Here is a 27,449-nt window from a genome sequence, read left to right as displayed (position 1 = left end):
GGGAACTGCATTGAATTTGTAGAGTGCTTTTGGCAGCATGGTCATTTTCACAATATTGATTCTACCTATCCATGAGCATGAAATGTGTTTCCATTTGTTTGTGTCTCCTATGATTTCTTTCAGCTGTGTTTTGTAGTTTTCCTTGTAGAAGTCTTTTGCCTCCTTGGTTAGGTATATTTCTAAGTATTTTATTTATTTATTTATTGCAGCTCTTGTAAAAGGGGTTGAGCTCTTGATTTGATTCTCTGCTTGGTCGCTGTTGGTGTATAGAAGAGCTATGTAGAGAATGTACTGATTTGTGTACATTAATCTTGTATCCAGAAACTTTGATGAATTCTTTGACCAGTTCTAGGAGCTTTCTAGAGGAGTCTTTATGGTTTTTGAGGTACACGATCATATCATCAGCAAACAGTGACATTTTAACTGCCTCTTTATCAATTTGGATGCCCTTTATTTCTTTCTTTTGTCTGATTGCTCTGGCTAGGACTTCCAGAACTATGTTGAAGAGGAGTGGTGAGAGTGGGCATCCTTGTCTTGTTCCAGTTCTCAGACGGAATGCTTTCAACTATTCCCTATTCAGTATTATGTTGGCTGTGGATTTGTAGATGGCTTTTATTACATTGAGGTGTGTCCCTTGTATGCTGATTTTCCTGACGGTTTTTACTCATAAAGGGATGTTGAATTTGTCAAATGCTTTTTCTGCATCTATTGAGATAGTCATTTGATTTTTGTTTTTAATTCTGTTTATGTGGTGTATCACATTTATTGACTTGCATATGTTAAACCATCCCTGCATCCCTACTACGAGACCCACTTAATCATGGTGGATTATGTTTTTGATATGTTGTTGGATTCAGTTAGCTAGTATTTTGTTAAGGATTTTAGCATCTGTGTTCATCAGGGATGTCAGCCTGTAGTTTTCTTTTTTGGTTATGTCCTTTCCTGGTTTTGGTATTAGGGTGGCGCTGGCTTCATAGAATGAATTAGGGAAGATTCCCTCTTTCTCTATCTTGTGGAATAGTGTCAAAATGATTAGTGCCAATTATTCTTTGAATGTCAAATAGAATTCTGCTGTGAATCCATCTGGTCCTGGAATTTTTTTGTTGGTACTTTTAAAATTACCATTTCAATCTCACTGCTTGTTTAGTCTGCTCAAGGTATCTAATTCTTCCTGATTTAAGCTAGGGGAGTTGTATTTTTCCAGGAATTTATCCATCTCTTCTAGGTTTTCTAGTTTATGTGTGTAAAGGTGTTCATAGTAGCCTTGAACGATCTTTTGTATTTCAATGGTGTCAGTTGTAATATCTTCTGTTTCATTTCTTAGTGAGGTTATTTGGAGTTTCACTCTTCTTTTCTTGGTTAATCTTGCCAATGGTCTATCAATTTTGTTCATATTTTCAGAGAACCTGCTTTTTGTTTCATTATCTTTTGTATTTTTTTGTTTCAATTTCATGTAGTTCTGCTCTGATCTTTGTTATTTCCTTTCGTCTGCTGGGTTTGGGTTTGTTTTGCTCTTGTTTCTCTAGTTCCTTGAGGTGTCACCTTAGAGTGTCAATTTTTGCTCTTTCAGTCTTTTGATGTAGGTGTTTAGGGCTATGAAATTTCCTCTTAGCACTGCCTTTGCTATAACCCAGAGGTTTTGATAAGTTATGTCATTATTGTCATTCAGTTCAAAGAATTTTTAAATTTCCATTTTGATTTCATTTTTGACCCAATGCTTATTCAGGAGCAGGATATTTAATTTCCATATATTTGCATAGTTTTGTAGTTTCCTTTCAGAGTTGATTTCCAGTTTTATTCCACTGTGGTCTGAGAGAGTGCTTGGTATACTTTTAATTTTCTTAAAGTTACTGAGGCTTGTTTTATGGCCTATCATATGGTCTATCTTGAAGAAAGTTTCATGCGCTGTTGAATAGAATGTGTATTTTGTGGTTGTTTGATGAAATGTTCTGTATGTATCTGTGAAGTCCATTTGTTCAAAGGTATAGTTTAAATCCATTGTTTATTTGTTGACTTTCTGTTTTGATGACCTGACTAGTGCTGTCAGTGGAGTGTTGAAGTCCCCCACTATTATTGCATTGCTGTCTATCTCATTTCTTAGGTCTATTACTAATTGTTTTATAAATTTGGGAGCTCCAGTGTTAGGTACATATATGTTTAGGATTGTGATATTATCCTGTTGGACAAGGCCTTTTACCATTATATAATATCCTTCTTTGTCTCTTTTAACTGCTGTGGCTTTAAAGTTTGTTTTGTCTGATATAAGAATAGCTACGCCTGCTCACTTTGTGTCCATTGGCATGAAATGCCTTTTCCCACCCCTTTACTTTAAGTTTATGTGAGTCCTTATATGTTAGGTGAGTCTCCTGAAGCCAGCAGATGGTTGGTGAGTTCTTAGCCATTCTGCAGTTCTATACTTTTTAAGTGGAGCATTTAGGCCATTTATATTCAATGTTAGTATTGAGATGTGACGTACCATTCCATTCATTTTGCTGTGTACTGTGTTCTTTTGTTTTTGCTTTTTAAATTGTCGTTTGTTTTATAGGTCTTGTGTGATTTAGCCTTTAAAGAGATTCTGTTTTGATGTGTTTCCAGGATTTGTTTCAAGATTTAGAGCTCCTTTTCACAGTTCTTGTTTCTGTGGCTTGGTAGTGGCAAATTCTCTCAGCGTTTGTTTGTCTGGAAAAGACTGTATCTTTCCCTCATATATGATGCTTACTTTCACTGGAGACAAAATTCTTTACTGATAATTGTTTTGTTCTAGGATGTTGAAGATAGGGCCCCAACCTCGTCTAGCTTGTAGGGTTTCTGCTGAGAAATGTGCTGTTAATCTGATAGGTTTTCTTTTATAGGTTACTTGGTGCTTTTGTCTCACAGCTCTTAAGATTCTTTCCTTCATCTTAACTTTAGATCACCTGATGACAATGTGCCAAGGCAATTCTCTTTTTGTGATGAATTTCCCAGGTGTTCTTTGCGCTTCTTGTATTTGGATGTGTAGGTCTCTAGCAAGACTGAGGAAGTTTTCCTCAATTATTCCCCCAAATTATCCAAACTTTTAGGTTTCTCTTCTTTCTCAGTGACACTGATTATTCTTAGGTTTGGTCGTTTAACATAAACCCAGACTTCTTGGAGGCTTTGTTCATATTTTCTAATTCTTTTTTCTTTGCCTTTGATGGATTGGATTAACTCAAAGACCTTGTCTTCAAGCTCTGAATTTCTTCTACTTGTTCAATTTTATTGCTGAGACTTTCTAGAACATTTTGCATTTCTATAAGTGTGTCCAATGTTTTCCGAAGTTTTGATTTTTTTTTCTTTATGCTATCTATTTCCTTGAATATTTCTCCCTTTGCTTCTTGTATCTTTTTTTTTGGATTCCCTTGCATTGAGTTTGCCTTTCTCTTGTGCCACCCTGATTGGCTTAATAACTAATCTCCTGAATTCTTTTTTAGGTAAATATGGGATTTCTTCTTGGTTTGTATCCATTGCTGGTGAGCCAGTGTGATTTTGGGGGGGTGTTAGAGAGCTTTGTTTTGTCATATTGCCAGAGTTAGTTTTCTGGTTCCTTCTCATTTGGGTAGGCTCTGTCAGAGAAAGGATCTAGGGCTGAAGTCCGTCATTCAGATTCTTTTGTCCCACAGGGTGTTTCTAGATATAGTACCCTCCCCCTTTTCCTATGTATGTGGTTTCCTGAGAGCTGATCTGCAGTGATTGTTATCTCTCTTCTGGGTCTAGCCACCCAGCAGGTCTACGAGGCTCTGGGCTGGTACTGGAGGTTGTCTGCATAGAATCCTGTGATGTGAACCATCTATGGGTATCTCAGCCACGGATACCAGTACCTGTTCTGGTGGAGGTGGCAGGGGGGGTGAAATGGATTCTGTGAGTGTTCTTAGCTTTGGTGGTTTAATGTTCTGCTTTTGTGCTGGTTGGCCTCCTGCAGGGAGGTGGTGCTTTCTAGAGAGCATCAGCTGTGGTAGTATGGAGAAGAACTGCTGGTGGACAGGGCCCTAGAATTTAAGAGTATATGTTATTTGTTTTCAGCTGCCAGGGTGGGTAGGGAAGGCCCATCGGGGGGGGCAGGGCTAGGCGTATTTGAGCTCAGACTCTCTTTGGGTGGGTCTTGCTGTGGCTGCTGTTGGAGATGGAAGTTAGATTCCCAGGCCAATGGAGTTGTGTACCTAGAAGGATTATGGCTGCCTCTGCTGAGTCATGCAGGTTGTCAAGGAAGTGGGGGAAAGCCAGCAGTCACAGGCCTCACCCAGCTCCCACCATGTCCCCCCTACTAATAGCACCGAGTCTGTTTCCAGGCAGTGGGGGAGAAGGGCTTGAGAACTTGCCTGAGGCTACCCACCTCCCAGCTGTGAAAGAAAAGGGCTTTGGTTCTTCTCTTGCCTGTGGACTCTGCACACTGGATTAGTGCCCTGCCCCGAGTTCTGATCAGGAGGCTTCTCACCCTATTCAAATTGTTACAAAGTTCAGCTGGAGACTTTCTTCTCCTTGTGGCATTTTCCCCTCGCCTCTGGCTGCCCTCCTGAAGGATCCCTGTGGTGCCAGGCAGGAGTTGCCTGCTTGGGGACCCAGCAAGCACCCAGGGCCTTTCCTGTTGCTTCCTCTACGCCGTATTTCACTCAATGCTCTAAATTCACTCAGTTCCAGGTAAGGTCAGAAACTTCTCCCGCAAACTAGACCTTCAGTTTCCCCAGTGGGAAGGATCTCCCTTTCTCACTACCACAGGTTGGGCACTCACAGTATTGGAGTGTCTCCTGGGTCCTGCTGGGGCAGTCCGCTTTTTTCAGAGGGTCTGTGGGTCCTCTCAGCATTCCTGGTTTTCTGCTTTTTCATATTAAGGAATTTTCAAAAAATGTGTGATATAGTCATGTAGTTTTATCAATTATGTGCTATGCATAATAGTAATGGCAACTCACTCTAGGAAATAAAAGCAATTAGAGACTCATGGTCACAAAAAAAAAAATAAAATTACATATATATAAATACAAGTATGTGAGAGTGATCAGTAAGATACTTTTAAACATATTAATATATTGTAATACTCTGTGGGGGAAGTAAAACAGAAATGCAAGTTCAAGGAGAAAAGATGTTCACATATTTTTTATTTTTTCCTATTGAAATCATCTTTTAATTAAAAATTTTATTTGTAAAAATTAGTGCAAAATTTGATTATTTTTTGTTGTACAAGTTCATGTAACGACCACCGTAATAATGATCTTCTTCCCATGCCTAATCTACACCAACAACTAATCTATTCTTAATTACAATATTTGTTATCTATTTGAAAATGCGATAAAAGTAGAACTTTATAGTATGTAATATTTTGAGACTTGTTCATTTTACTCAGCACAATGCACTTCAGATTTATCTAAGTTGTTGCAAGTATCGATTGTGTATTTTTTATATTACTGAATATTGTTTAAAATACCCTTTTCTGTTGAATTGATTTATATCTTTGTCAAATAAATTGGTCATGTATATAGGTCAATTTTGGGACTCTTTTTTTCTATTCCATTTGTCTATGTGTCTTTTTGCCAATAGCATGCTGTCTTAATCACTGTGGCATTGTGGTAAACCTTAAAATTGGGTAGTGCGATTTATTCTTCTTTTTCAAAATTGTTTCAACTATGCTAGCTCTTTTGACCCTCAGTATAATTTTTAGGATTAGCTGAATTTGTTGAAATCTGTAAAAAACAGGTGGGATTTTGATTAAAATTGCATTAAATCTCTAGAACAATTAGAGGAGATTTGACATCTTGACTATGTTGAAACTTCCAGTCCACAAACATGGTATGCATTTCGTTACTTAGGTCTTGTGAAATAATATTTAACCTACTTATTAGTCCTAGAAATATTATTTTTATTCCTTGAGAATTAAAGAATATTTCTAGATGTACAATTATATTGCTTACAAATAAGAAGAGGTTTTTTCCTTCCTTCTATGTAAATTGTTATTTATTTCCTTGCCTATTACACTAGATAGGACTTCAATTATGGTGCTGAATAAAAGTATTGGAAAAGAACATTAGTGCCTTTTCCCCAAAATTAAGGTGAAAAAATGTAACCTTTCACCATTATGTATAAAGTTAGCTGTAGATTTCTTGTAAACATCTGTTGTCATAAATTGGTGTTGAGTATTGATAAAGAGTTTTTTTTGCATCAAAGTTTGTATAATTACATAGTTTTTCTTTTTTCCCCCAGCTTTGCTGAGGTACAATTTTATACATAAAGCTGCACATAATTAACATATATAATTTGGTGACTTTGGACATATGTATTCCCTTGTGTTTTTATTATCACAATCAAGGTACTAAACAGATTCATCACCTCCAAAAGTTTCTTTGTGTCCTTTTGTTTTTTGTTTGTTTGTTTTGTTTCTGTTTTTGCCAAGTTTATATTTCTTTTGGATAGCTCATTATTGGTTTATAGAAATGCAACTGACTTTTTAATGTTGATTTCATATTCTACAACTTTACTGAATTTATTAGTTCTAAGCGTTTGTGTGTGTGTGTGTGTGTGTGTGTGTTTAGTCTTTAGTGCTCTCTACATATGAGATCATGTCATCTGTATACCAGATCATTTTACTTGTTCCTTTCAATTTCAGATGCCTTTCCTTTTTGTCTTGCCTAACTGCTCTTGTTAGGACTTTCAGTACAATGTTGAATAGAAGGTGGTAAGCATAGGTATCCTTGACTTATTCCACATAAAAGAGAAAAAACTTTCAGTATTTTACTTTGAGTATTGATATGGTTTAGATGTGTCCCCCCCGAAGTCTCATCTTGAAATGTAACTCCCAAAATTCCTACATGTTGCGGGAGAAACCAGGTGGGAAGTGATTGAATTATGGGGGCGGGTCTTTCCTGTGATGTTCTCTTGATAATGAATGAGTCTCATGAGATCTGATGGTTTTAAAAAAATGGGAGTTTCCCTGCACAAGTTTTCTTTGCCTGCTGCCATCCACACAAGATGTGACTTGCTCCTCCCTGCCTTCTACCGTGATTGTGAGGCCTCCCCAGCCATGTGGAACTGAGAGTCCAATTAAACCTCTTTCTTTCATAAATTTCCCAGTCTCGAGTGTGTCTTTTTCAGCTGCATGAAAATGGACTAATACAAGTATATTGTTAGTTGTGGGCTTTTCATATATGGCCTTTATTGTGTTTAGGTAATTTTTTTCTTTTTTTTTTTTCTGAGACAGAGTCTCGCTTTGTCACCCAGGCTGGATTTGTTGACTGTTTTTATTGTGAAAGGGTTTTGAATTTTCTCAAATGCTTTTTGTGCATCTATTGAGATAAACACGTGATTTTTGCCCTTCTTTCTGCCAATGTGGTGTGTCACATTTACTGATTTGTGTATGTTGAACCACCCTTGCATCCCTGGGATATCCCACTATATCATGGTGATATGATTTGGATGTTTGTTCCCTCCAAATCTCATGTTGAAATGTAATCCCCAATGCTGGAGGTAGGGCCTGGTGGGAGGTGTTTGGGTTATGGGAGTGGATTCCTCATGAACAGATGGGGCTGTCCTTGCAGTAGTGAGTGAGTTATTGTGAGATCTGCTTGTTTAAAATGTGTGGCACCTCCCCTCACTCTTGCTCCTGCTCTCACCATGTAATATGCTGATTCATGCATTGCCTTCCACCATGAGGCCTTACCAGAAGCCATGCAGAGGCCGGTGCCATGCTTGTACAGTCTGCAGAACTGTGAGCAAATTAAACCTGTTTTATTTATAAATTATCCAGCCTCAGGTATTTCTTTATAGCAATGCAAATGGACTAACACATATAGTGTATGATCCTTTTCATGTGCTGTTGAATTCAGTTTGCTAATAAATTGTTGAGAATTTTTGCATCCATGTTCATCAGAGCTATTGACCTGTAGTTTTCTTTTTTTGTGTGTGGTGTCATTGGCTTTGGTATCAGTGATGCTGGCTGCATAAAATGAGTTCAGAAATGTTCCTTGTTCTATTTTTTGGAAGAGTTTATTTTTTTTATTTTATTTTTTTGAGACGGAGTCTTGCTCTGTCCCCCAGGCTGGAGTGCAGTGGCATGATCTCGGCTCACTGCAAGCTCCGCCTCCTGGGTTCATGCCATTCTCCTGCCTCAGCCTCCTGAGTAGCTGGGACTACAGGCACCCGCCACCACGCCCGGCTAATTTTTTGTATTTTTAGTAGAGACAGGGTTTCACCGTGTTATCCAGGATGGTCTCGATCTCCTGACCTCGTGATCCGCCCACCTCGGCCTCCCAAAGTGCTGGGATTACAGGCTTGAGCCACCACGCCTGGCCTGGAAGAGTTTAACAAGTGTCAGTATTAATTCTTCTTTAAATGTTTGGAAGAATTCATACATAAAGGCATCTGGTTGTGAGCTTTCTGTTGTTTGGAAGTTTTTTGATTACCCATTCAATTTCTATATTTGCTATTGGCTTGTTCAGGGTTTCTATTTCTTCTTGAATCAATCTTGGTACAATGTTTATGTCTAGGAAATTATCAATTTCTTCTAAGTTGTTCAATTTGTTGGTGTAAAATCTTTCATAACAATCCCTTCTGATCTTTTAAAAATTTTCTTGGCATAAGTTGTAATGCCTCATTTTTCATTTCTGATTTTATTTATGTGAGTCTTCTCTCTTTATTTCTTAGTCTAGCTAAGGGTTTGTAAATTTTATCTTTTCAAAAACCCACCTCTTAGTTTCATTGATTTTTAAACTCTTTTTTATTCTCTATTTCATTTATTTCAGCTCCAACTTTTATTATTTCCTTTTTTCTGCTAAATTTGTCCTCACTTTGTTTTTCTTTTTATAATTTCTTGAGTTTTAAAGTTAGTTTGTTAATTGAGACCATTTTTCTTTTTTAAATGTAGGCATTTATCACTATAACATTCCCTTCTAATACTGCACTTGCTGTATCTCATAAGTTTTGGGATGTTGTGTTTTTATTTTCATTTTTTGAGATTTTTTCTGATTTCTCTTTTGATTTCTTCTTTGTTCAAATGGTTGTTTAAGAGCATGTTGTTTAATTTCCATGTATTTGTGAGTTTTCTTTATTTAATTGTGTTAGGGATTTATAGTTTTATTCCAGTTTGGGTGAAAAAGACACTTAAAATTATTTCAAACTTCTTTAATTTGTTAAGACCTTTTATGTTACCTAGCATGTGATCTACCCTATAAAATATTCTGTGTGCACTTGAAAAGAATATGTATTCTGCTGATATTTGGTAGAATGTTCTGTATATGTTAGGTTCATTTGATCTACAGTGTTGTTCAAGTTTGCTATTTCCTTACTGATTTTCTGTCTGGATAATCTATCCATTAGCAAAAACAGAGTATTGAAGTTCCTATTTTTTTGTTATCTATTTTTCCCTTCAGATCCGTCAGTATTTGCTTTATATGTTTGGGTGCTTTAATGTTAGGGTATATTTTTATAGTTGTTATATCTTCCTTTTGAATTCAAGCTTTTTTCACCATATAATGAACATCTTTGTCTCTAGAGAGTCTATTACTTAAAATTTATTTTGTCTGTTATAAGTATAGCCACTCCAGTGCTCTTTTGATCATAATTTTCATAGAATATTTTCATCTGTTCTTTTTTATCTTATGTGTGTTCTTAAATCTAAGGTGAGTCTCTTGTAGACAGCATGTAGTTGGGTCTTTTCAAAAAATTCATTCCATGGAATCAACCCAAATGCCCATCAGTGATAGACTGGATAAAGAAAATGTGGCACATATACATCATGGAATACTATCCAGCCATAAAAAGGAATGAGATCATGTCCTTTGCAGGGATATGGATGGAGCTGGAAGCTGTTATCCTCAGCAAACTAACACAGGAGTAAAAAACCAAACACTGCATGTTCTCACAAGTGGAAGCTGAATAATGAGAACACATGGACACATGGGTAAACAACACCCACTTGGGTCTGTCAGGGGTGAGGGGAGCGCGAGCATCAGGAAGAATAGCTAATGGATGCTGGGCTTAATATCTAGGTGATGGGTTGATCAGTGCAGCAAATCACCATGGCACACATTTACCTATGTAATGAACCTGTACATCTTGCACATGGACCCTGGAACTTAAAAGAAAAGTTGATGGAAAAAATTTATTCAACCACTGTATAGTTTAATTCATTTACATTTAATGGAATTACAGATAGGGAAGGTTTCACTCTTGCCATGTCATTTCTTTTCTGTTTGATTTGTACTTCTATTGTTCCTCTCTTCTCTTGATGTCTTTCTTTGTGGTTTGACAACTTTTTGTAGGGATATACTTTGATTATTTTCTGTTTATCTTTTGTGTATCTATTATCAGTTTTTTTTCTTGTGGTTACCATGAGGCTGACATTGAACCTCTTATAGTTATAACAGTCTATTTAAAGCTAATAATAAATTAACTTTTTTTGCATACAAAAGCTGTAGCCATTTATCCCCCCACACAAACTTTATATTATTTATGTTAGAGTTTACTTTTGAAAAATATTGTGCATGAATCAACACATTTTTGTGGTTATTCTAAATATTTTTGTCTTTTAACTTTTGTACTAGGATTAAAAGCGACCTATGTGCAACCATTACATTATTACCATGTTTTGTGTTTTCTTATATACTTACCTTTAGCAGTGAGATTTCTACTCATATGAGTTGTGTTGCTGCACAAAGTTTGTTTCTTTCAAACTTGAAGAACTGCCTATAGTATTTTTTGTAAGGTAACTATAGTGGTGACAAACTTCTTGTTTTTTTGTTTATCTGGACAAGTCTTTAGCTCTACTTCACGTTAAGGACAGTTTTTCTGGGTATAGTATTCTTAGAATGCAGTTTTTTTTTTTTTCTTTCAGTACTTTGACTATATCATTGCATGCTCTCTTAGCCTGGAAGGTTTCTGTCGGAAATGTGTTTATATTCTTATAGAGGCTCCCTTGCAGATGACAAATCATTTTTCTCTTTCTGTTTTCAAAATCCTCTAATTTTGAGTTTTGACAATTTGATTATAATGTGTCTTGGTGTGGACCTCTGAAAGTTTAACAAATTTGGAAAATATATGGCTTGATGTATGTGGATGTTCATTTACCTCCCCAGATTTGGGAAGTTTTCAATAACTATTGCTATAAAAAATGTTTCATCTTCTTTCTCTTTCTCTACTCCTTCTGAGACTCCCATTTTGCACATATTATTTTGCTTGATGGTGTCTCATAAGTCCCATAGGCTTTCTTCATTTTTTTTTTGGTTATTTTATCTTTTTATTCCTCTGACTGGATAATTTAAAATGTCCTGTCTTTGAGTTCACTAATTCTTTCTTTTGCTTGGTTGGGTCTGCTGTTGAAGTTTTCTTTTAAATTTTCTGTTCAGCTATGTATGTTCTTCAGCTCCATGGTTTATGTTTGGTTTTATTTTGTGGTTTCTATTTCTTTGTTGAACTTCTCATTTTTTTCATGCTTTTGTTTTTCTGATTTTATTTTGATATCTATCTGTGTTATCTTTCAGCTCACTCAGCTTGCTTAGGATGGTTATTTTGAAATATTTCTCAGGAAATTTGTAGATATCTATTTCTTAAAAGTCAGATACTGGAGCTTTATTTATTTATTTGGTGATGTCATGTTTCCCTGATTCTTTATAATCCTTGTATTCTTGTGTTGGTGTTTGCAAATTTGAAAAAGTAGTTACCTCTTCTGGTCTTTACAGACTGGCTTTGGCAGGGAAAGACTTTCCCTAGTCATCCAAGACTGGGATTCTGGGCAGGCCAACTAGTGTGATCCATAGGTGGGTGAGGTCTGCTGCATGGGCCTGATGATGTTCAGGGCCTGCCATCATGGTCTTTGGGGGGTATGGGGCCCCCTTCTGGTGTGTACAGTTGAACAAGGCCATCTGGAGGGGCTTCATGGTCAGACAGGGCCAGCAGGCTGATTTCCATGTTTTGCTGGTGTTACTGGCAAGGCTTTGCATTTGAGCAAGGCCACTGTTGAGGATTTTTCCATGTTCAGGTGGAGCAGCTGGCAGGGCTTTGCATTCAAGCAGGCCAGGTAGTAGAGGGCATACTTTTGCAGGGCTGATGGCAGGGATTGCATTTGGGTGAGGCCACTGATGGGTACTGTGGAGCTACTGCCAAAATCTGTGTGCAGCAGCCACTGAGAGCTCCTGCCACTTTTCTTTATTTCTAGCTGTCCCTGAATTTGTTAGCTCTTCTAATTGCCCAAATGTTTTTCATTAAGGGAGACAGAATGAACTCCTTGGGCAGTGCCCTGGAAGGACGTTAGATATCCACTTCAGTCTCTCTTTTCTTCACTGGAGAAATCATAGGCTGAAGATATCTTTCTAGGCACTGTACTGTGCCAACTTGGGGAAGGTCTATTTGAACAAATTGTCATGGGTTTTTTTGCCTTTTAAATGTTGTTTTTCTTAGTTTGGGTGCTCTCCTAGGGTGCTGTAACCTTTCCCTTGGGTTCCAGAATTCTCATACAGGCATTCTTATGCATGGGTAGTTGTTAAAATGGTGTTTTTGTGGGGGCACTAGAACTGGGGAGCTTGTATTTCACTCTCTTGCTGATGTTCCACATATTTTTAAATGGTTAATGTTGGAAATCAAATCTCTGTGGTAGTTAGATTCCACTGGACACACTTAGAGTGGTGATATAGCAGCTTTATTTGACAAGTCAGTATTTTCAATATGTCTGATAGGATATCCTTTTCATCTATTTAAACTTATGATACAAATTAGATGTTAGCCTAAACGTGTATCAGGGAATACATTGTTTTTCAAAAGTCTTTGAGGTGTTCTGTGAGAAAAAGAAATAAAACAACTGCTACAAATGAATGACAACAGTTTTCAATGCCTTGATAGTGGGTATTTTCTCCTCCAAGTGGTCAATATCACTAGTCATTTACAACCCAACCTGAGCACACAGACATGCTCTTGGGAAAACTGTGGCTGAGAAAGTCCCAGGAGCCACTGTGGCTGGTTGGAGGTTGGCTCCCTGGACTGCCTGGCTTTCTTGGGCAAGTTCCCAGGGGGTCATGCCCTTCAACAGGGCCCCTTTGTGATAGCGTTGTGATATAAGATATAGGTTGCTTTGCTGGATACAACTCTGTTTCCCCAAACTCTTTCATTCCCACTCTTTTTCTAAACTCCCATCTATCCAGAAGCTGATCCTGAACAAGGATCTGCATTTTTTTTTTTGCCAGTGCATAAAAGCCCCCGAGTGGCCCATGTCAGTGAGAACTCATCTGAGATGGTAGAAGGACAGGTTCTGACCACAAATGGTCAGAGAAATGGAAAGCAATGGTTGACTTCAGCAAAAATATGTGGGGAAAGTAAGTGATAGTGATCCTTTCCAAGAAGTACACCAAGAAAAGCTGACTCAGTCTCCCAGACAGCCAGTTCTGCTTTCACCCCTGCTGATCTGATATTCTGTGGTAAAGGCATAGTGGAAATAGATTTTGCAAACTTCCCCATCTTCTACAATCATTCTACGTCTCATCTGAGATACATGTTTATTTTGTCCAAGTCTCAGATCCTTGTCCACTTTGCCAAGATGTCACTAACAGGGCTACCCAGAAAACTTCCAGAGAAGGATTTGAGACTTGAGCAAAGTAAACATGTATCTCAGTTGAGAGATGTAAATCCTTTGAAAAGCATGAACAACCATATAAATTCATTTATTCCACAAATACTTTAAGTACCTGCTATGTGATATGCACCCTTTAGGCACTTGTGCTAGATATATTAGTGGAAAAACAGGCCAAGATCAATGCCTTCTTGAAGCTTATATTTGAGCTGATGATCACAGCTAACAAGTAGAGATGTTCCTTGATTTACAATGGTGTTATATCCCAATAAACCCACCATAGTTGAAAATATCATTAAGTCAAGCGCCATCTTGGTACCTAATGTGGCACCTATATGGTACCTAATGTGCCAAGCCCTGTTTTAAGTGCATTACATGTATTAACTCTTTTAATGCTTATCACAACCTTGCAGGAAAGGAACTATTGTGTGCTGATGTCCCACATACCGGAAAACCAAAAGAATCCACAGATCCTTTGAAAGAAGTAGCAGGCTGCAGCCTACTCTGTGAGATGGGTGAAAGACTGTTAAGTCCCCAGAGTGTGAGTTGGGGAGAGTCTGCTTCTAAGTCCACATTCCCACTGGGAAATCTGAAAATCCAAACCACAGGAGAAGGCCTTAACCTTACCCAGAGCTAGAATGGATTTAGGGAGTTGTGTGAAATATGAAATTAGAAACAGCAGTGGAAAGTGCCTTGCAAGCATTCCCAGTCTCCAGTGTGAACTGAGGGAAGCCATTCCTGATGAAATTTCACAAGGGCCCTCAGGGAAGTCAGCCAATGAGCTCAGGGAGGGGTCGCAGGGTGAAAGAAGCTCCCAACTGTATTTTGTGATTTAATCTTGGGTGGGGACAAATTCCCCTTGACTAGAACCTGGTTGGAGTGGTCAGCAAGTGAGAAGTACACTGCAGACACCAATGCAGGAGCTGGGCACCTGGTTTTGTGGGCAGATGGGGAGGGGCATGGCCTCAAAGCCACGGTTGCTATCTCTGCAGAGATGCTGCTGGCCTGGGGCAGGTCTGAGATGAGTGCAGACTGCCTGGACCTGAACCTGTTGATGTTAGCAGAGCACTGCAGGATAAAGATTGGCCTCACCAACTTCGTGGGAGCCAGGTGAGGTTTACTGCTGCCTGCCATGCCCCACTCCCTTTGTGAACTCTTCTGTGCCATAGAGGCAGTTAAACTCTCCTCTACACTTTACCACAGTGGACTGAGAACCACCTCCCGACCTTCTCAGGGGCCTCAGCTTACCCCACACAAGGAGAGTCACAGCGCAGACCAACCTAACCCTACCCCCCCCCCGCCCCCCCCCCCTGGTGATATCCCTCCACCTGCCCTGGTAGCTTAACACAAAGGACATAAACTTTTGGGAGCTTTATAGCCCCCCTGCCGCTTTACCTGAAAAACCAGAATACTTGCCCTGGGCAACTTAGGGAAAGCTCAAATCCCATTGCTACTACCACAGCTGGTGCTCTTTTGCAAGTGCCACCTCCTGAATGGAGGTCAACCAACACAGGCCGGTAGGCACCTCTAGAAAGAATAACATTGTGTCCAGGAAGGAGAAAACAGCTGAGTGACCTCAGCCATTACCACTGCCTGCAACACCCTGGCTAACCAGAGGTCCTGAGTATGTCCACATGAAAAGTTCAGTACTATTATAACCAGCTTTCAAGAAAGCCAGCACACTAAGTCTATCTACAACCAAGGAATTTCACAGAGTCTATGTCATGACCCTGCCACCCCCTTCAGAGCTGGTGCTGGTATCCACTGCTGGGAGACTTGAAGACTGGCCACATCACCGGATCCCTTGCAGACGTTCCCCAGCACTAGCTCAGAGTCTGGTAGCCCCCACTGGGTGTCTAGACCCAGAACAATAACAATCACTTTAGTCTCACTATCAGGATTATATCATGATCATGCGGGTTTCATTCCAGGGATGTAGGGATGGTTTAACATATGCAAGTCAATAAATATGATATATCACATAAACAAAATTAAAAACAATAACCATATGATCATCTCAGTAGGTGAGAAAGAGCATTTGATAAAATGCAGCATTCCTTTATGATAAAAACCCTCAATAAAATAGGCATACAAGGGACATACTTTGAAGTAATAAAAACCAATTCAAAATGGATTAAATACTTAAATCTATGATCTCAGATTACAAAACCACTACCAGAAAACATTGTGGAAACTCTCTAGAACGTTGGACTGGGCAAAGATTTCCTGGGTAATACTCCACAAGTACAGGCAACCAAAGCAAAAATGGACAAATTAGATCACTTCAAGTTAACAAGTTTCTGCACAGTGAAGGAAACAATCAACAAAGTGGAGAGACAACCCACAGAATGGGAGAAGAGATTTGCAAACTACTCATCTGACAAGGGATTAATAACCAGAATACATAAGGAGCTCTACAGGAAAAAATTCTAATAATCTGATTAAAAAATGGACAAAAGATTTGAATAGACATTTCTGCAAAGAACACATACAAATGGAAAACAGGCAAATGAAAAGATGCTCAACAGAACTGATTATTAGAGAAATGCAAATCAAAACTACAATGAGATATCATCTCACCCTAGTTAAATGGCTTACATTCAAAAGACAGGCAATACAAAATGCTGTCAAGGATGTGGAGGAAAGGGAACCCTTGTACACTGTTTGTGGGAATGTGGAATTAGTACAACCATTGTGGAGAACAGTTTGAAGGTTCCTCAGAAAACTAAAAATTGAGCTACCGTAGGACCCAGCAATCTTACTGCTAGGTATATCCTCAGAAGATGGGAAATCAGTATATCCAAGAGATATCTGCACTCACATATTTGTTGCAGCACTGTTCACAATAGCCAAGATTTAGAAACAACCTAAGTGTCCATTAACAGATGAATGGACCATGAAAATATGGTACTTATACATAATGAAGTAATATTTAGCCAAAAAAATGACATACTGTTATTTGCAACAACATGGATGGAACCAGAGGTCATTATGTTAAATGAAATAAGCAAGGCACAGAAAGAAAAACTTTACACGTTCTCACTTACTTGTGGAAGCTAAAAATTAAAACAAACTAATTCCTAGAGATAGATAAAAGGATGGTTACTAGAGGCTGGGAAGGGTAATGGGGGGTGGGGGATGAGGTGGGGATTGTTAATGGGTATAAAAAATAGAAAGAATAAGACCTAGTATTTGATAGCACAACAGGGTGACTATAGTCAATATCATGTAATTACACATGTTAAAATAACTAAAAGAGTATAACTGGATTGTTGGTAACACAAAAAATAAATGCTTGAGGGAAGGGATACCCTATTTTTCATGATATGATTATTATACTGTGCATGCCTGAATGAAAATATTTCATGTACTCCACAAATATACACCTACTACATACCGAGAAAAATTAAAATAAAAAAGTTAAAAAAAGACTGAACCTTTCCCAATTAAGAGAACATTCCTCTTGCCTGAATGCCTTTGAGCTGGGTCATTGGCCTTTCCTGCCTTCAGACTCAAAGTAAAACATCAGTTTTGCTGGGATCCTAAGCTTGTCATCCTTCAGACTGGAACTACATCATCAGTTTTCCTGGCTTTCACGACTTTGGGTCCAGATTGGGACTATATCATTGGCTCTCCTGGGTCTCCAGCTTGCTGACTCATCCAGCAGATCTGGAAATTTGTCAGCCTCCATAAACGCATGAATCAATTTCTTATAATACATCTCTTTCTCTCTATATATACATTCTATTTATTTGCTTTCTGGGACATACCATAATACATGCTCCTATCTTATCCTATGTGTTACTACTGGACTTGGATTTGGAACACTTGGGAATAACTTCACAGTTTTAGACAATTATTTTATCTCTCTTGGACTCTATATGTAAAATAAAAAAAATTGGATTAGGTAATCTGTAAGCATCAATCTTCTATGGGTCTTCAACTCTGGGAATGTGTGGTCTAGCTCATGCAGCTGAGAAATAAAAGCATTTGGCCAACCTAATTAACTCCTCTTTCATGTTTACAATGATTTCTGCAAGCAAGAAAGAGTATAGTGGTTTTGAGGGACAGACTAGGTGTGGGTGATCCTGGATTCTTTTTCTGTCTTTCTGTCCTTCACTATGCTGCCACTAAAGTATGCTATTAGTGCAGCATAGAAAGAACCTAGACTGTTCCACTGTAAGCAGCCAGAAGCTCTGTACAAAATGGAATAACCTTTTTTACATTTGCTTTGCACCTTCATTTAATTTGGGGGAGATTTATTTTTTATTTTACTTGCTTTTTTGAATTAAAAAAGTAATTTGAGCTCATTGTAATAAAAAAACAAACTTTATATATATGTTCATATATGTGTGTATCTTATATATATACACACACATATTTGTATATTATATATACACACAGGCATATATATGTGTGTGTGTGTGTGTATATATATATATATATATATATATATATATATGTAAATAGTTTACACTCCTCCACTATCATCCCATCCCAGCAAAATTACTAGTTTGGATTAAAAACCAGTATATTGTAGTATTCTGTTTTATTTGATATTTCCTTTATTAATAGCAGCTATTTTATTTTTTGGATAGGCTTATTGGTGATATATAATTCCTCTTGGGTCATGGCCTGTTTCTTTTTCCCAGTTTTTCATTTGACAAATGTGTACATTCTTGTAATCACCACTCTGATGAAGATATAGGACATTTACAACATCCCACAAGTTTCCTTTAGTCCAATACTGCCCCCAAGAAATAACCATGGTTCTCACTTTTATTATCACAAATTGAATTTAGCATGCTCCTGAATTTCATATAAATGGAATCATTCAGTGTGTACTTTTATTGTCACTCCTTTCCCTTAATATGATGTTTTTGACATGTATCTATGTTTTAAGATATATCAGTAGTTTTTTTTAAACACTGTACTATATTCCATTGTGTGTGTATATATGTAATATATGTGTGTGTATATGTATATATATGTATGTATATATGTATTACTCCATTTTCACACTGCTGATAAAGACATACCTGAGATTGGGTAATTTACAAAAGAAAGAGGTTTAATTGGAATTACAGCTCCATGTGGCTGAGGAAACCTCACGATCATGGCGGGAGGCAAGGAGGAGCAAGTCCCGTCTTACATGGATGGCAGCAGGCAAAGAGAGAATGAGGAAGATGCAAAAGCAGAAACCCTTGATAAAACCATCAGATCTCATGAGACTTATTCACTGCCACGAGAACAGTACAGAGGAAACTGCCCCCATGATTCAATTATCTCCCACTGGGTCCCTCCCAAAACATATGGGAATTATGGGAGTACCATTCAAGATGAGATTTGGGTGGGTACACAGAGCCAAACCATATCATTCTGCCCCGGCCCCTGCCAAAAAACCAATAATGCCTTCCCAACAGTCCCCCAAAGTCTTAACTCATTTCAGCATTAACTTAATGGTCCACAGTCCAAAGTCTCATTTGAGACAAGGCAACTCCCTTCTGCCTATGAGCCTATGAAATCAAAAACAAGCTAGTTATTTCCTAGATAAAATGGGGGTACAGACATTGGATAAATACGACTATTCCAAATGAGAGAAATTGGCCAAAACAAAGGGGCTACAGGACCCATGCAAGTCCAAAATCCAGTGGTGCAGTCAAATCTTAAAGCTCCAGAATGATCTCCTTTGAATCCATGTCTCACATGCAGGTCACACTGATGCAAAAGGTGGGTTCCCATGGTCTTGGGCAGCTCTGCCGTTGTGGCTTTGCAGGGTATGGCCTCCCTCCTGGCTACTTTCAAGGGCTGGTGTTGAGTGCCTGTGGCTTTTCCAGGCGCACGGTGCAAGCTGTCAGTGGATCTACCATTCTCGGATCTGGAGGATGGTGGCCCTCTTCTCACAGCTCCACTAGGCGGTGCCCCAGTAGGAAATCTGTGTGGGAGCTGCAATCCCACATTTCCCTTCCGCACTGCCCTAGCAGAGGTTCCCCATGAAAGCCCCGCCCCTGCAGCAAACTTCTGCCTGGGCATCCAGGCATTTCCACACATCTTCTGAAATCTAGGCAGAGGTTCCCAAACCTCAATTCTTGACTTCTGTGCACCCGCAGGCTCAACACCACGTGGAAGCTGCCAAGGCTTGGGGTTTGCACCATCTGAAGCCATGGCTAGAACTCTACATTGTTCCCTTTCAGCCACAGCTGGAGCAGCTGGGACACAGGGCACCAAGTCCTTTGGCTGCACACAGCTTGAGGACCCCTGTGCCTGGCCCAGGAAACCACTTTTTCCTACTAGGACTCTGGGCTTGTGATGGGAGGGGCTGTTGCTGCATAGAAATTTCTTCTGCCAGATACCCTAAATCCTCTCTCTCAAGTTCAAAGTTCCACAAATCTCTAGGGCAGGGGCAAAATGCTGCCAGTCTCTTTGCTAAAACATGACAAGAGTCACCTTTGCTCCAGTTCCCAACAAGTTCCTCATCCCCATCTGAGAACACCTCAGCCTGGACCTTATTATCCATATCGCTGTCAGCATTTTGGGCAAAGCCATTCAACAAATCTCTAGGAAGTTCCAGCCTTTCCTGCATTTTCCTGTCTTCTTCTGAGCCCTCCAAACCATTGCAACCTCTGCCTGTTACCCAGTTCCAAAGTCGCTTCCACATTTTTGGGTATCTTTTCAGCAACACCCCACTCCACTGGTACCAATTTACTGTATTAGTCTTGTTGTCATGCGTTGATAAAGACAGACCCGAGACTGGATAATTTACAAAAGTGGTTTAATTGGACTTGCAGCTCCACGTGGCTGGGGAAGTCTCGCAATCACAGCAGGAGGCAAGGAGGAGCAAGTCCCATCTTACATGGATGGCAGCAGGCAAAGAGAGAATGAGGAAGATGCAAAAGCAGAAACCTCGGATAAAACCATCAGATCTCGTGAAACTTATTCACTACCACAAGAGCAGTATGGGGGAAACCACTCCCATGATTCAATTATCTCTTACCAGGTCCCTCCCATGACATGTGGGAATTATGGGAGTACAATTCAAGATGAGATTTGAGTGGGGACACAGAGCCAAACCATATCTATAAATATATCTATACCTAATCTCACAATTTATCCATTCCACTATTCATGAATATTTGAGTTGTTGCCAGTTTTTGGCTCTTATGAATAAAATGGCTGTGAACATTTGCAACAAGGCTTTGGATAGTCATATAAGCTAAATTATCTTGGGTAAATATCTAGGATAGGAACCACAGGAGAGAAATATGTTGAACCTTAACAGATAATACCAAATTTTTTCCAAAGTGGTTGAACGAATTGGAATTTCCAGTAACAACATATGAGAATTCCAGTTGTTCCACATCCTCCCCATCACTTGGTCTTGTCAGTCTTCTTTATTTTAGCCATTTGGTGGGGGAATAGTGGTAACTCATTTTGGTTTGAATTTATCTCTGTTTATATTTTCTTTTGTGGAATAGCCTCATTTAGGAGTTAGTGGCATTTCCCCCTTGCAAGGAAAACCAGGTTTTGAAAGGGTCCAACAAATATAAATACAGACACAGAGGAAGAGGGCCAGGGAGAAGCATCTCTATCTACCCCCATTTTTCACAGATTCTATCACAAAAACCTAACCACCAGTCATTAAGAGCTTAAAATCCAAATCTCTCACTGGGCCTTAGAGGTGGAATGGATTTTACATGTAGATTATGCAGTTTAGTTAAAGATACTGGTTTGGAGAATAAGAAGACTGCCTGAGGACACCCAAGCCCTCTTCAATGTAAAGCAGAAATCCAAACTAGTTGGTTCACAAGATGAAATATTTTATTTGGCTTTCGTGGAGTTGTAGTTTTGAGGCCAGCACTTAAAAATTCAGGAATTTCACATGAAAATCATTTACATCTGTCTACAATCAGCTGGCGCTTAGTAGCAGCTGGTTCCACAGTCCTCACTACTTTTTTTTTGCTCTCTGACATGGAGGAGGCTTGGTGTCAGCTTTTCTGATGACAGACCCACAATATTCATTTATGTTACCCATTTTGTACATACAGGCAATTGAATTTGTGGCCTGTTGTAAAATACTGTGATGAAGAGGCAACAGACACAGACTTTTTCAAGGTATCATTTCCTAATAAATAATTTACATGAATGGGAGAGTAGAGAGAGATAGTTTAAAGTCCTGAGATAAATTGCTTTCCTTATCAGCTCCTTAGTACCCTAAAGTTACAAAGGTACTTCTCTACAATTTTACATAGCTCGAATATGCCAAACTAGCTAGAGAAACTTTAGTAAGCTCAAAGTGTCCCCTTTTCCGTTATGAGACAGCAGTATATTGTGACATGGAGTTCAGGATCACACCTTCTAATAACATAGAAGAACTATGGATGCTCCTGACAGAAGAGAAGTGAGTTCAGTCTTTTTAAAACAGAGCAATCTTTTAGAAAAGATTTTATTCTTGGGAATTTCAGAGGGTTTCATCCCTTCCTTGACCCAATTGAGAATGACCTACCACTCCAGCTAACAAGGAAGTTAACTGGGAGAGGCAATAGTAGTGGCTTCCTTCCTAAGTGTAGAGCAGGGGTTCAGTAGTTCAGTGCACCAGAAGCACATAAAGGGTATGCTGAATTCGAGATAGCTGGGCCATACCCTCAGGACAAGTCCTATAGGGAGCTTGTTAAAATGCAGATTTTATTCATTAGGTCTGGAGTGGTGTCCCCAAATTTGCATTTCTAATAAGTTCTCAGGTGCTGCAAGTGCAGCAGTCCAGGGACAACACTTGGAGAACCACTGGTGGTTCTTAACCACTGGTGAAGAGGGATAACTCACAGGTTACTATATTAAGGATTTATATTCCGGCAGGGTTAGACAAAAATTATAACACAATAGATTTAATTGAAGGTTCTTAATACATGCTTTCCGTTGCTAATTAGCCTGATTTTTTTTTCTGTAAACAGCTCAGGAATTGGAAGGGTTTAATAGTTTTTTTTTTTTTTTTTTTTGCTGTTGTTGTTGTTTGTTTGTTTTTTAGAGGGAGACAGGGCACAAAAGCAATCAGTGAATAATTGACTCAATTGAAACTGAGACCTAAATTCTTCAGTTCTCCCTGGGGAGTCACCTCAGTAGCTAGTCACAAACACTCTACTCTCTGGTTTTGTTGCTAAAGTTTGGAAGTCCCCATGATAGATCAGAAAGTGCTGGGCTTGCATGACATTGGAAGGCACCACTGTTAAACAGCAAGACCAGGCCAGTTCTAAAACTAGAATGCGCAAGCTGGAAAAATGACAAAATGATTCCTTTCTCTCCTTGGTGAGTTAAAAGGTAGGATCTTGCTCTCAAGAACTGCTGTAAAGCCTCTCCCTAAGGCATTCCCTCTCTGTTTCTCTGTCTCTGTCTCTCTTTCTCTTATTTTCATTGCAGCCAACCATTCTAAGGTAGCCAAGGTATATCTTTTTGTGTTCTTGAAAAATATGCATTTTTAAATTTATATAAATGGTGTTATCAATCTCACTCTGCTTTTTCCACTCAGATGGAAGATTTTATGATTCATCTACCTTGATAGGTGCACCCCTAACTTCAGCAAGCATCAGAATCACCAGGGGATGTTATAAAAATATAGATTTCTGGTTTACTTTAAGATTTTTTTTTCAGTAGGTTCAGGGTAGGGCCTAGAAGTCTGCATTTTAAACAAATTTATTGAGGTATAATCAACTTACCATAAAATTCACCTACTTTTAAGTATATACCTGTTTTAGTAAATTTGTGGAGTTGTGCAACCATTACCATGATCTAGTTAGAACTCTGCATTTTTTTAAGGATCAATATTAAAGATGTTTTAATGGCACCAGATGAAGAGTATACCCAAGTGTAGAGGATCATATAAATTTCAACTACAGATCAGAAAGTTTCAATTTTTAGCAGCATAAGTGGTAATATTCATTAGTTTAAGGTTTTCAGTTTCTCATTAGTCTTTTCTTTTTTCTCCCAAACAGATTTATGAGTCATCCATGAAAATCTTACAGCCTATTCTCATCTTTTACATCGTTGCCTACATTGTGTGTGGCTCACGCCTGTAATCCCAGCACTTTGGGAGGCCGAGATGGGCAGATCATGAGGTCAGGAGATCGAGACCATCCTGGTTAACACGGTGAAACCCCGTCTCTACTAAAAATACAAAAAATTAGCCAGGCGTGGTGGCGGGCGCCTGTAGTCCCAGCTACTGGGGAGGCTGAGACAGGAGAATGGCGTGAACCCAGGAGGCGGAGCTTGCAGTGAGCCGAGATCATGCCACTGCACTCCAGCCTGGGTGAGAGAGCGGGACTCCGTCTCAAAAAAAAGAGAAAAAACTACAGTAACTGTTTTTAATAACTTTGCAATGTCTAAAAATATGTTAGGACAATGTACCACTGTCATATGGGATTTAGTAAACAATCTAGTTGAGTTAAGAATGTAGCCCTGGCCAGGTGCAGTGATCCCAGCAGTTTGGGAGGCCAAGGGAGGAGGATCTCTTGGCCTAGGAATTCAAGACCAGCCTGGGCAGCATAGTGAGACCTCATCTGTACAAAAAATAAAAAGGAAATTAGCCAGGTGTGGTAGAGCATGCCCATAATCCTAGATACTCAAGAGGCTGAGGCAGGAGAATCGCCTGAGCCCAGGAGTTTGAAGCTGCAGTGAGCTACGACTGAGCCACTATATTCTGGCCTGGGCAACAGAGTGAGAAGCCATCCTCTAAAATAAAAAAGAGGAAGAAGAAGAAAAAGAATGTAGCCTCAACAAAGAATGTTTATTATGTCCAAAAGAGCACAACAAAAACATCCCTAACAATACCTAAACCTATACATAAAATATAGAATATCTCCAATATTTTTACTTTATATGGCAGCATGCCAATATATGCAAGAGAACATATTGATGGGGCAAGGGGAAAACTGATTTGGGCAATGACTTAATTAAATTAGTCAGACCTTAACATTCAGAAACCAGGTAAACAGCCATTTAAATCAGAAAAGCAATATAAGAGGTCATATGAACCTGGGATTTACATACTTCATTCTCTGTTCCCAGTCATTTCATCCACAGCTTGACTGTTGTCAATCATGGTTCTTTGCCTTTGGAGTGGTACTATAAAGGTACAGAGAATGCCCATCTCAGTACCAAAATTTCACCATGAAAAATCATAATAGAAATGATAAAGCTTAAAAAAAAGTATGCCAGATTTCAGAAGTATTTACCCTAATAATTTTTAAGAAAGCTTACCATTAATACTTCCAAAAACATAGAAATCTGCATTTTAACAAGCTTCCCAGAGCTTGTGATGCAGCAGGTCTTCAGACTGCACTTTCAGCATTCTAGAGATGAAGAGTGTGTGTTTCGGGACTCCAACAGACCAGGGCTCAAAGGCCCGCTCTGCCACTTTTTACTAGATCTCCTCATAGCACCCAGCTCCTTTATGCTCTTACTCTCTGACTCCTCACTTGCCCTGTATGCTGGCCTTTCAGAATATGTGCTTATGGCTCCCACTTCTCTCATTTATGTTTTCTTTTGGTCCTCTCTCACACACACCAACAATCCCCTGCTAGATGAACTCCATCTAAAATGCGTATTCCAACTCAGACAGTTGCACATTCTCTGATTCCTGGTCTTTGAACTCACTTTAAACTGCACTTTCTAAACTCTGCAAAGTGAGATCATATGAAGGTTATACAAGCTTCATGTCACAGCATGGCATGTTGATCAGCCAGGGAGAGTGGTGCTGCTTGATTGGGAAAGACACTGTTTCTCCATGTGAAGTAAATAAGGCTGACCCCAAAAAGCCTTAACTGAATGGTTCCTGAGGAAGAGGTGAGCCATGGGTCTCAGTCAGTCTCCACCTATCTGCAGAGCTGCAGGAACAGTACGATAAAAAATTTGGATCTTGTGACCTCATATATAAAGCACTGTTTGTCAAAACACAAGGAACAGTACCTCAAGTTCTGCCTGGGGCCTAATTCAGGAACAAAAACCAAACAGCTTCTGGCTTTCAGGTAGATGCTGGGATAGAGATCACTCATGGGTGCATCAGACTCTGGGTCTACAGGCAAAATCCAAAGTTCCAGATTACTATAAAGTGCAACCTAATGAACCATTGAAAATTATTGAGAGATTTATATTAAAGTAAAAATATTTATTGAGCATTTATAATGCACCAGGCACATTAGTTTTTGAGTCCTTGGAGTATATCATTAAAATCTAATAAATAAATTCAGTAAAGTTGCAAGCTACAAAATTAATATACGAAAATTAGTATTTCTGTATGACAATAATGAACTAGCTGAGAAAGAAATCAAGAAGGCTCTAGAATAAAACCGTGTAGGAATGCACTTAACCAAGGAGATGAAAGATCTCTACAACAAAAACTAAAAAACACTGATGAAAGAAATTGAAGTGGACACAAACAAATGGAAAGATGTTCCATGTTCATGCAGTGGAAGAAATAATATCATTACAATCATTGTACTGCCCAGAACAATCTTGAGATTCAATGCAACACCTATCAAAACAACAATGTCATTTTTCTTTTCTTCTTTTGAGATGGAGTCTTACTCTGTTGCCCAGGCTGGAGTGTGGTGGCACGATCTCAGCTCACTGCAACCTCCGCCTCCTGGATTCAAGTGATTCTCCTGCCTCAGCCTTCTAAGTAGCTGGGATTACAGGTACATGCCACCACACCCAGCTAATTTTTATATTTTTAGTATAGATGGGGTTTCATCATGTTGGCCACGCTGGTCTCGAACTCCTGATCTCATGTGATCCACCCCACTCAGCCTCCCAACGTGCTGGGATTACAGGCATGGGCCATCATGCCTGGACCATTTTTCTCAGAAATAGATAAAACAATCATAAAATTTGTATGAAACCACAGAAGAGCTCAAATAGCCAAAGCCATCCTGAGCAAAAATAACAAAGCTGGAGACATTACACCACATGACTTCAAAATATATTACAAGGTTATGTTAGCCAAGACATCATGGTTTTGGCATAAAAACAGACATGTAGACCAAGAGAATGAAATTGAAAATCCAGAAGTAAATCTACGTATTTACAGCCAGCTGATTTTCCACAAAGGTGCCAAGAACACACAATGGGTAAAGGATACCTTCTTCACTAAATGGTGCTGCGAAAATTGGATTGTCATATGCAGAAGAATAAAGCTGGACCCCTATCTTTCACCATATACCAAAATCAATTCAAGATGGTTTAAAGACTTAAATGTAAAACATGAAACTATAACACTACCAGATGAAAACATAGGGAAAACACTTCAGGATATTGATCTAGATACAGATTTTATGGCTAAAACTTCAAAGCACAGGCAACACAAACAAAAATAGACAAATGTGACTTTATTAAACTAAAAAGCTTCTGAACAGCTAAGAAAATAATCAACAGAGTAAACAGAGAACCTGTTGAATGAAAGAAAATATTGGCAAACTATTCATTTGTCAGGGGAGTAATATCCAAAATATACAGGCAACTCAAACAATTAAACAGTAAAGAAACAATTAATAATTTCATTTAAAAGTGGGTAAAGAACATGAATAGACATTTCTCAAAAGAAGACATACAAATGGTCAACAGGCATATGAATAAAATGCTCTACATCACTTATCATCAGGGGAATGAAATTGAAAACCTTAATGAGATGTCATCTTACCCCTGTCAGAATGGCTACATTAAAAAGACAAAAAAATACATGCTAGTGAAGCTGTGGAGAAAAGGGAACCCCCCCATATATTATTGGTGGGAATGCAAATTAGCACAGCCACTATGGAAAACAATATGGAGATTTCTTTAAAAATTAAAAAGAGAACTACCATATGATCCAGCAATATTTGGTCAAATACCACTACTGAGTATTTATCAG

General features: G+C 38.9%; 1 protein-coding gene across 1 annotated transcript in view; it reads left to right on the top strand.

Moving 5' to 3' along the window:
- The window catches only part of LHFPL1 (LHFPL tetraspan subfamily member 1), a 96,801-nt gene extending 81,901 nt beyond the window's left edge, over window positions 1–14,900 (top strand). Inside the window, exons 3-5 of the mRNA XM_058441345.1 lie at window positions 13,173–13,301; window positions 14,503–14,665; window positions 14,759–14,900. Of these exons, the coding sequence (XP_058297328.1) occupies window positions 13,173–13,301; window positions 14,503–14,665; window positions 14,759–14,900 (434 nt within the window). The remainder of the gene's footprint in view (window positions 1–13,172; window positions 13,302–14,502; window positions 14,666–14,758) is intronic.
- Window positions 14,901–27,449: the final 12,549 nt, after the last annotated feature.

Source organism: Hylobates moloch, unplaced genomic scaffold (genome assembly GCF_009828535.3).
Source record: "Hylobates moloch isolate HMO894 unplaced genomic scaffold, HMol_V3 SCAFFOLD_7, whole genome shotgun sequence".
NCBI classification, from domain to species: Eukaryota; Metazoa; Chordata; class Mammalia; order Primates; family Hylobatidae; genus Hylobates; species Hylobates moloch.
This window is presented reverse-complemented; position numbering and strand designations above follow the sequence as displayed.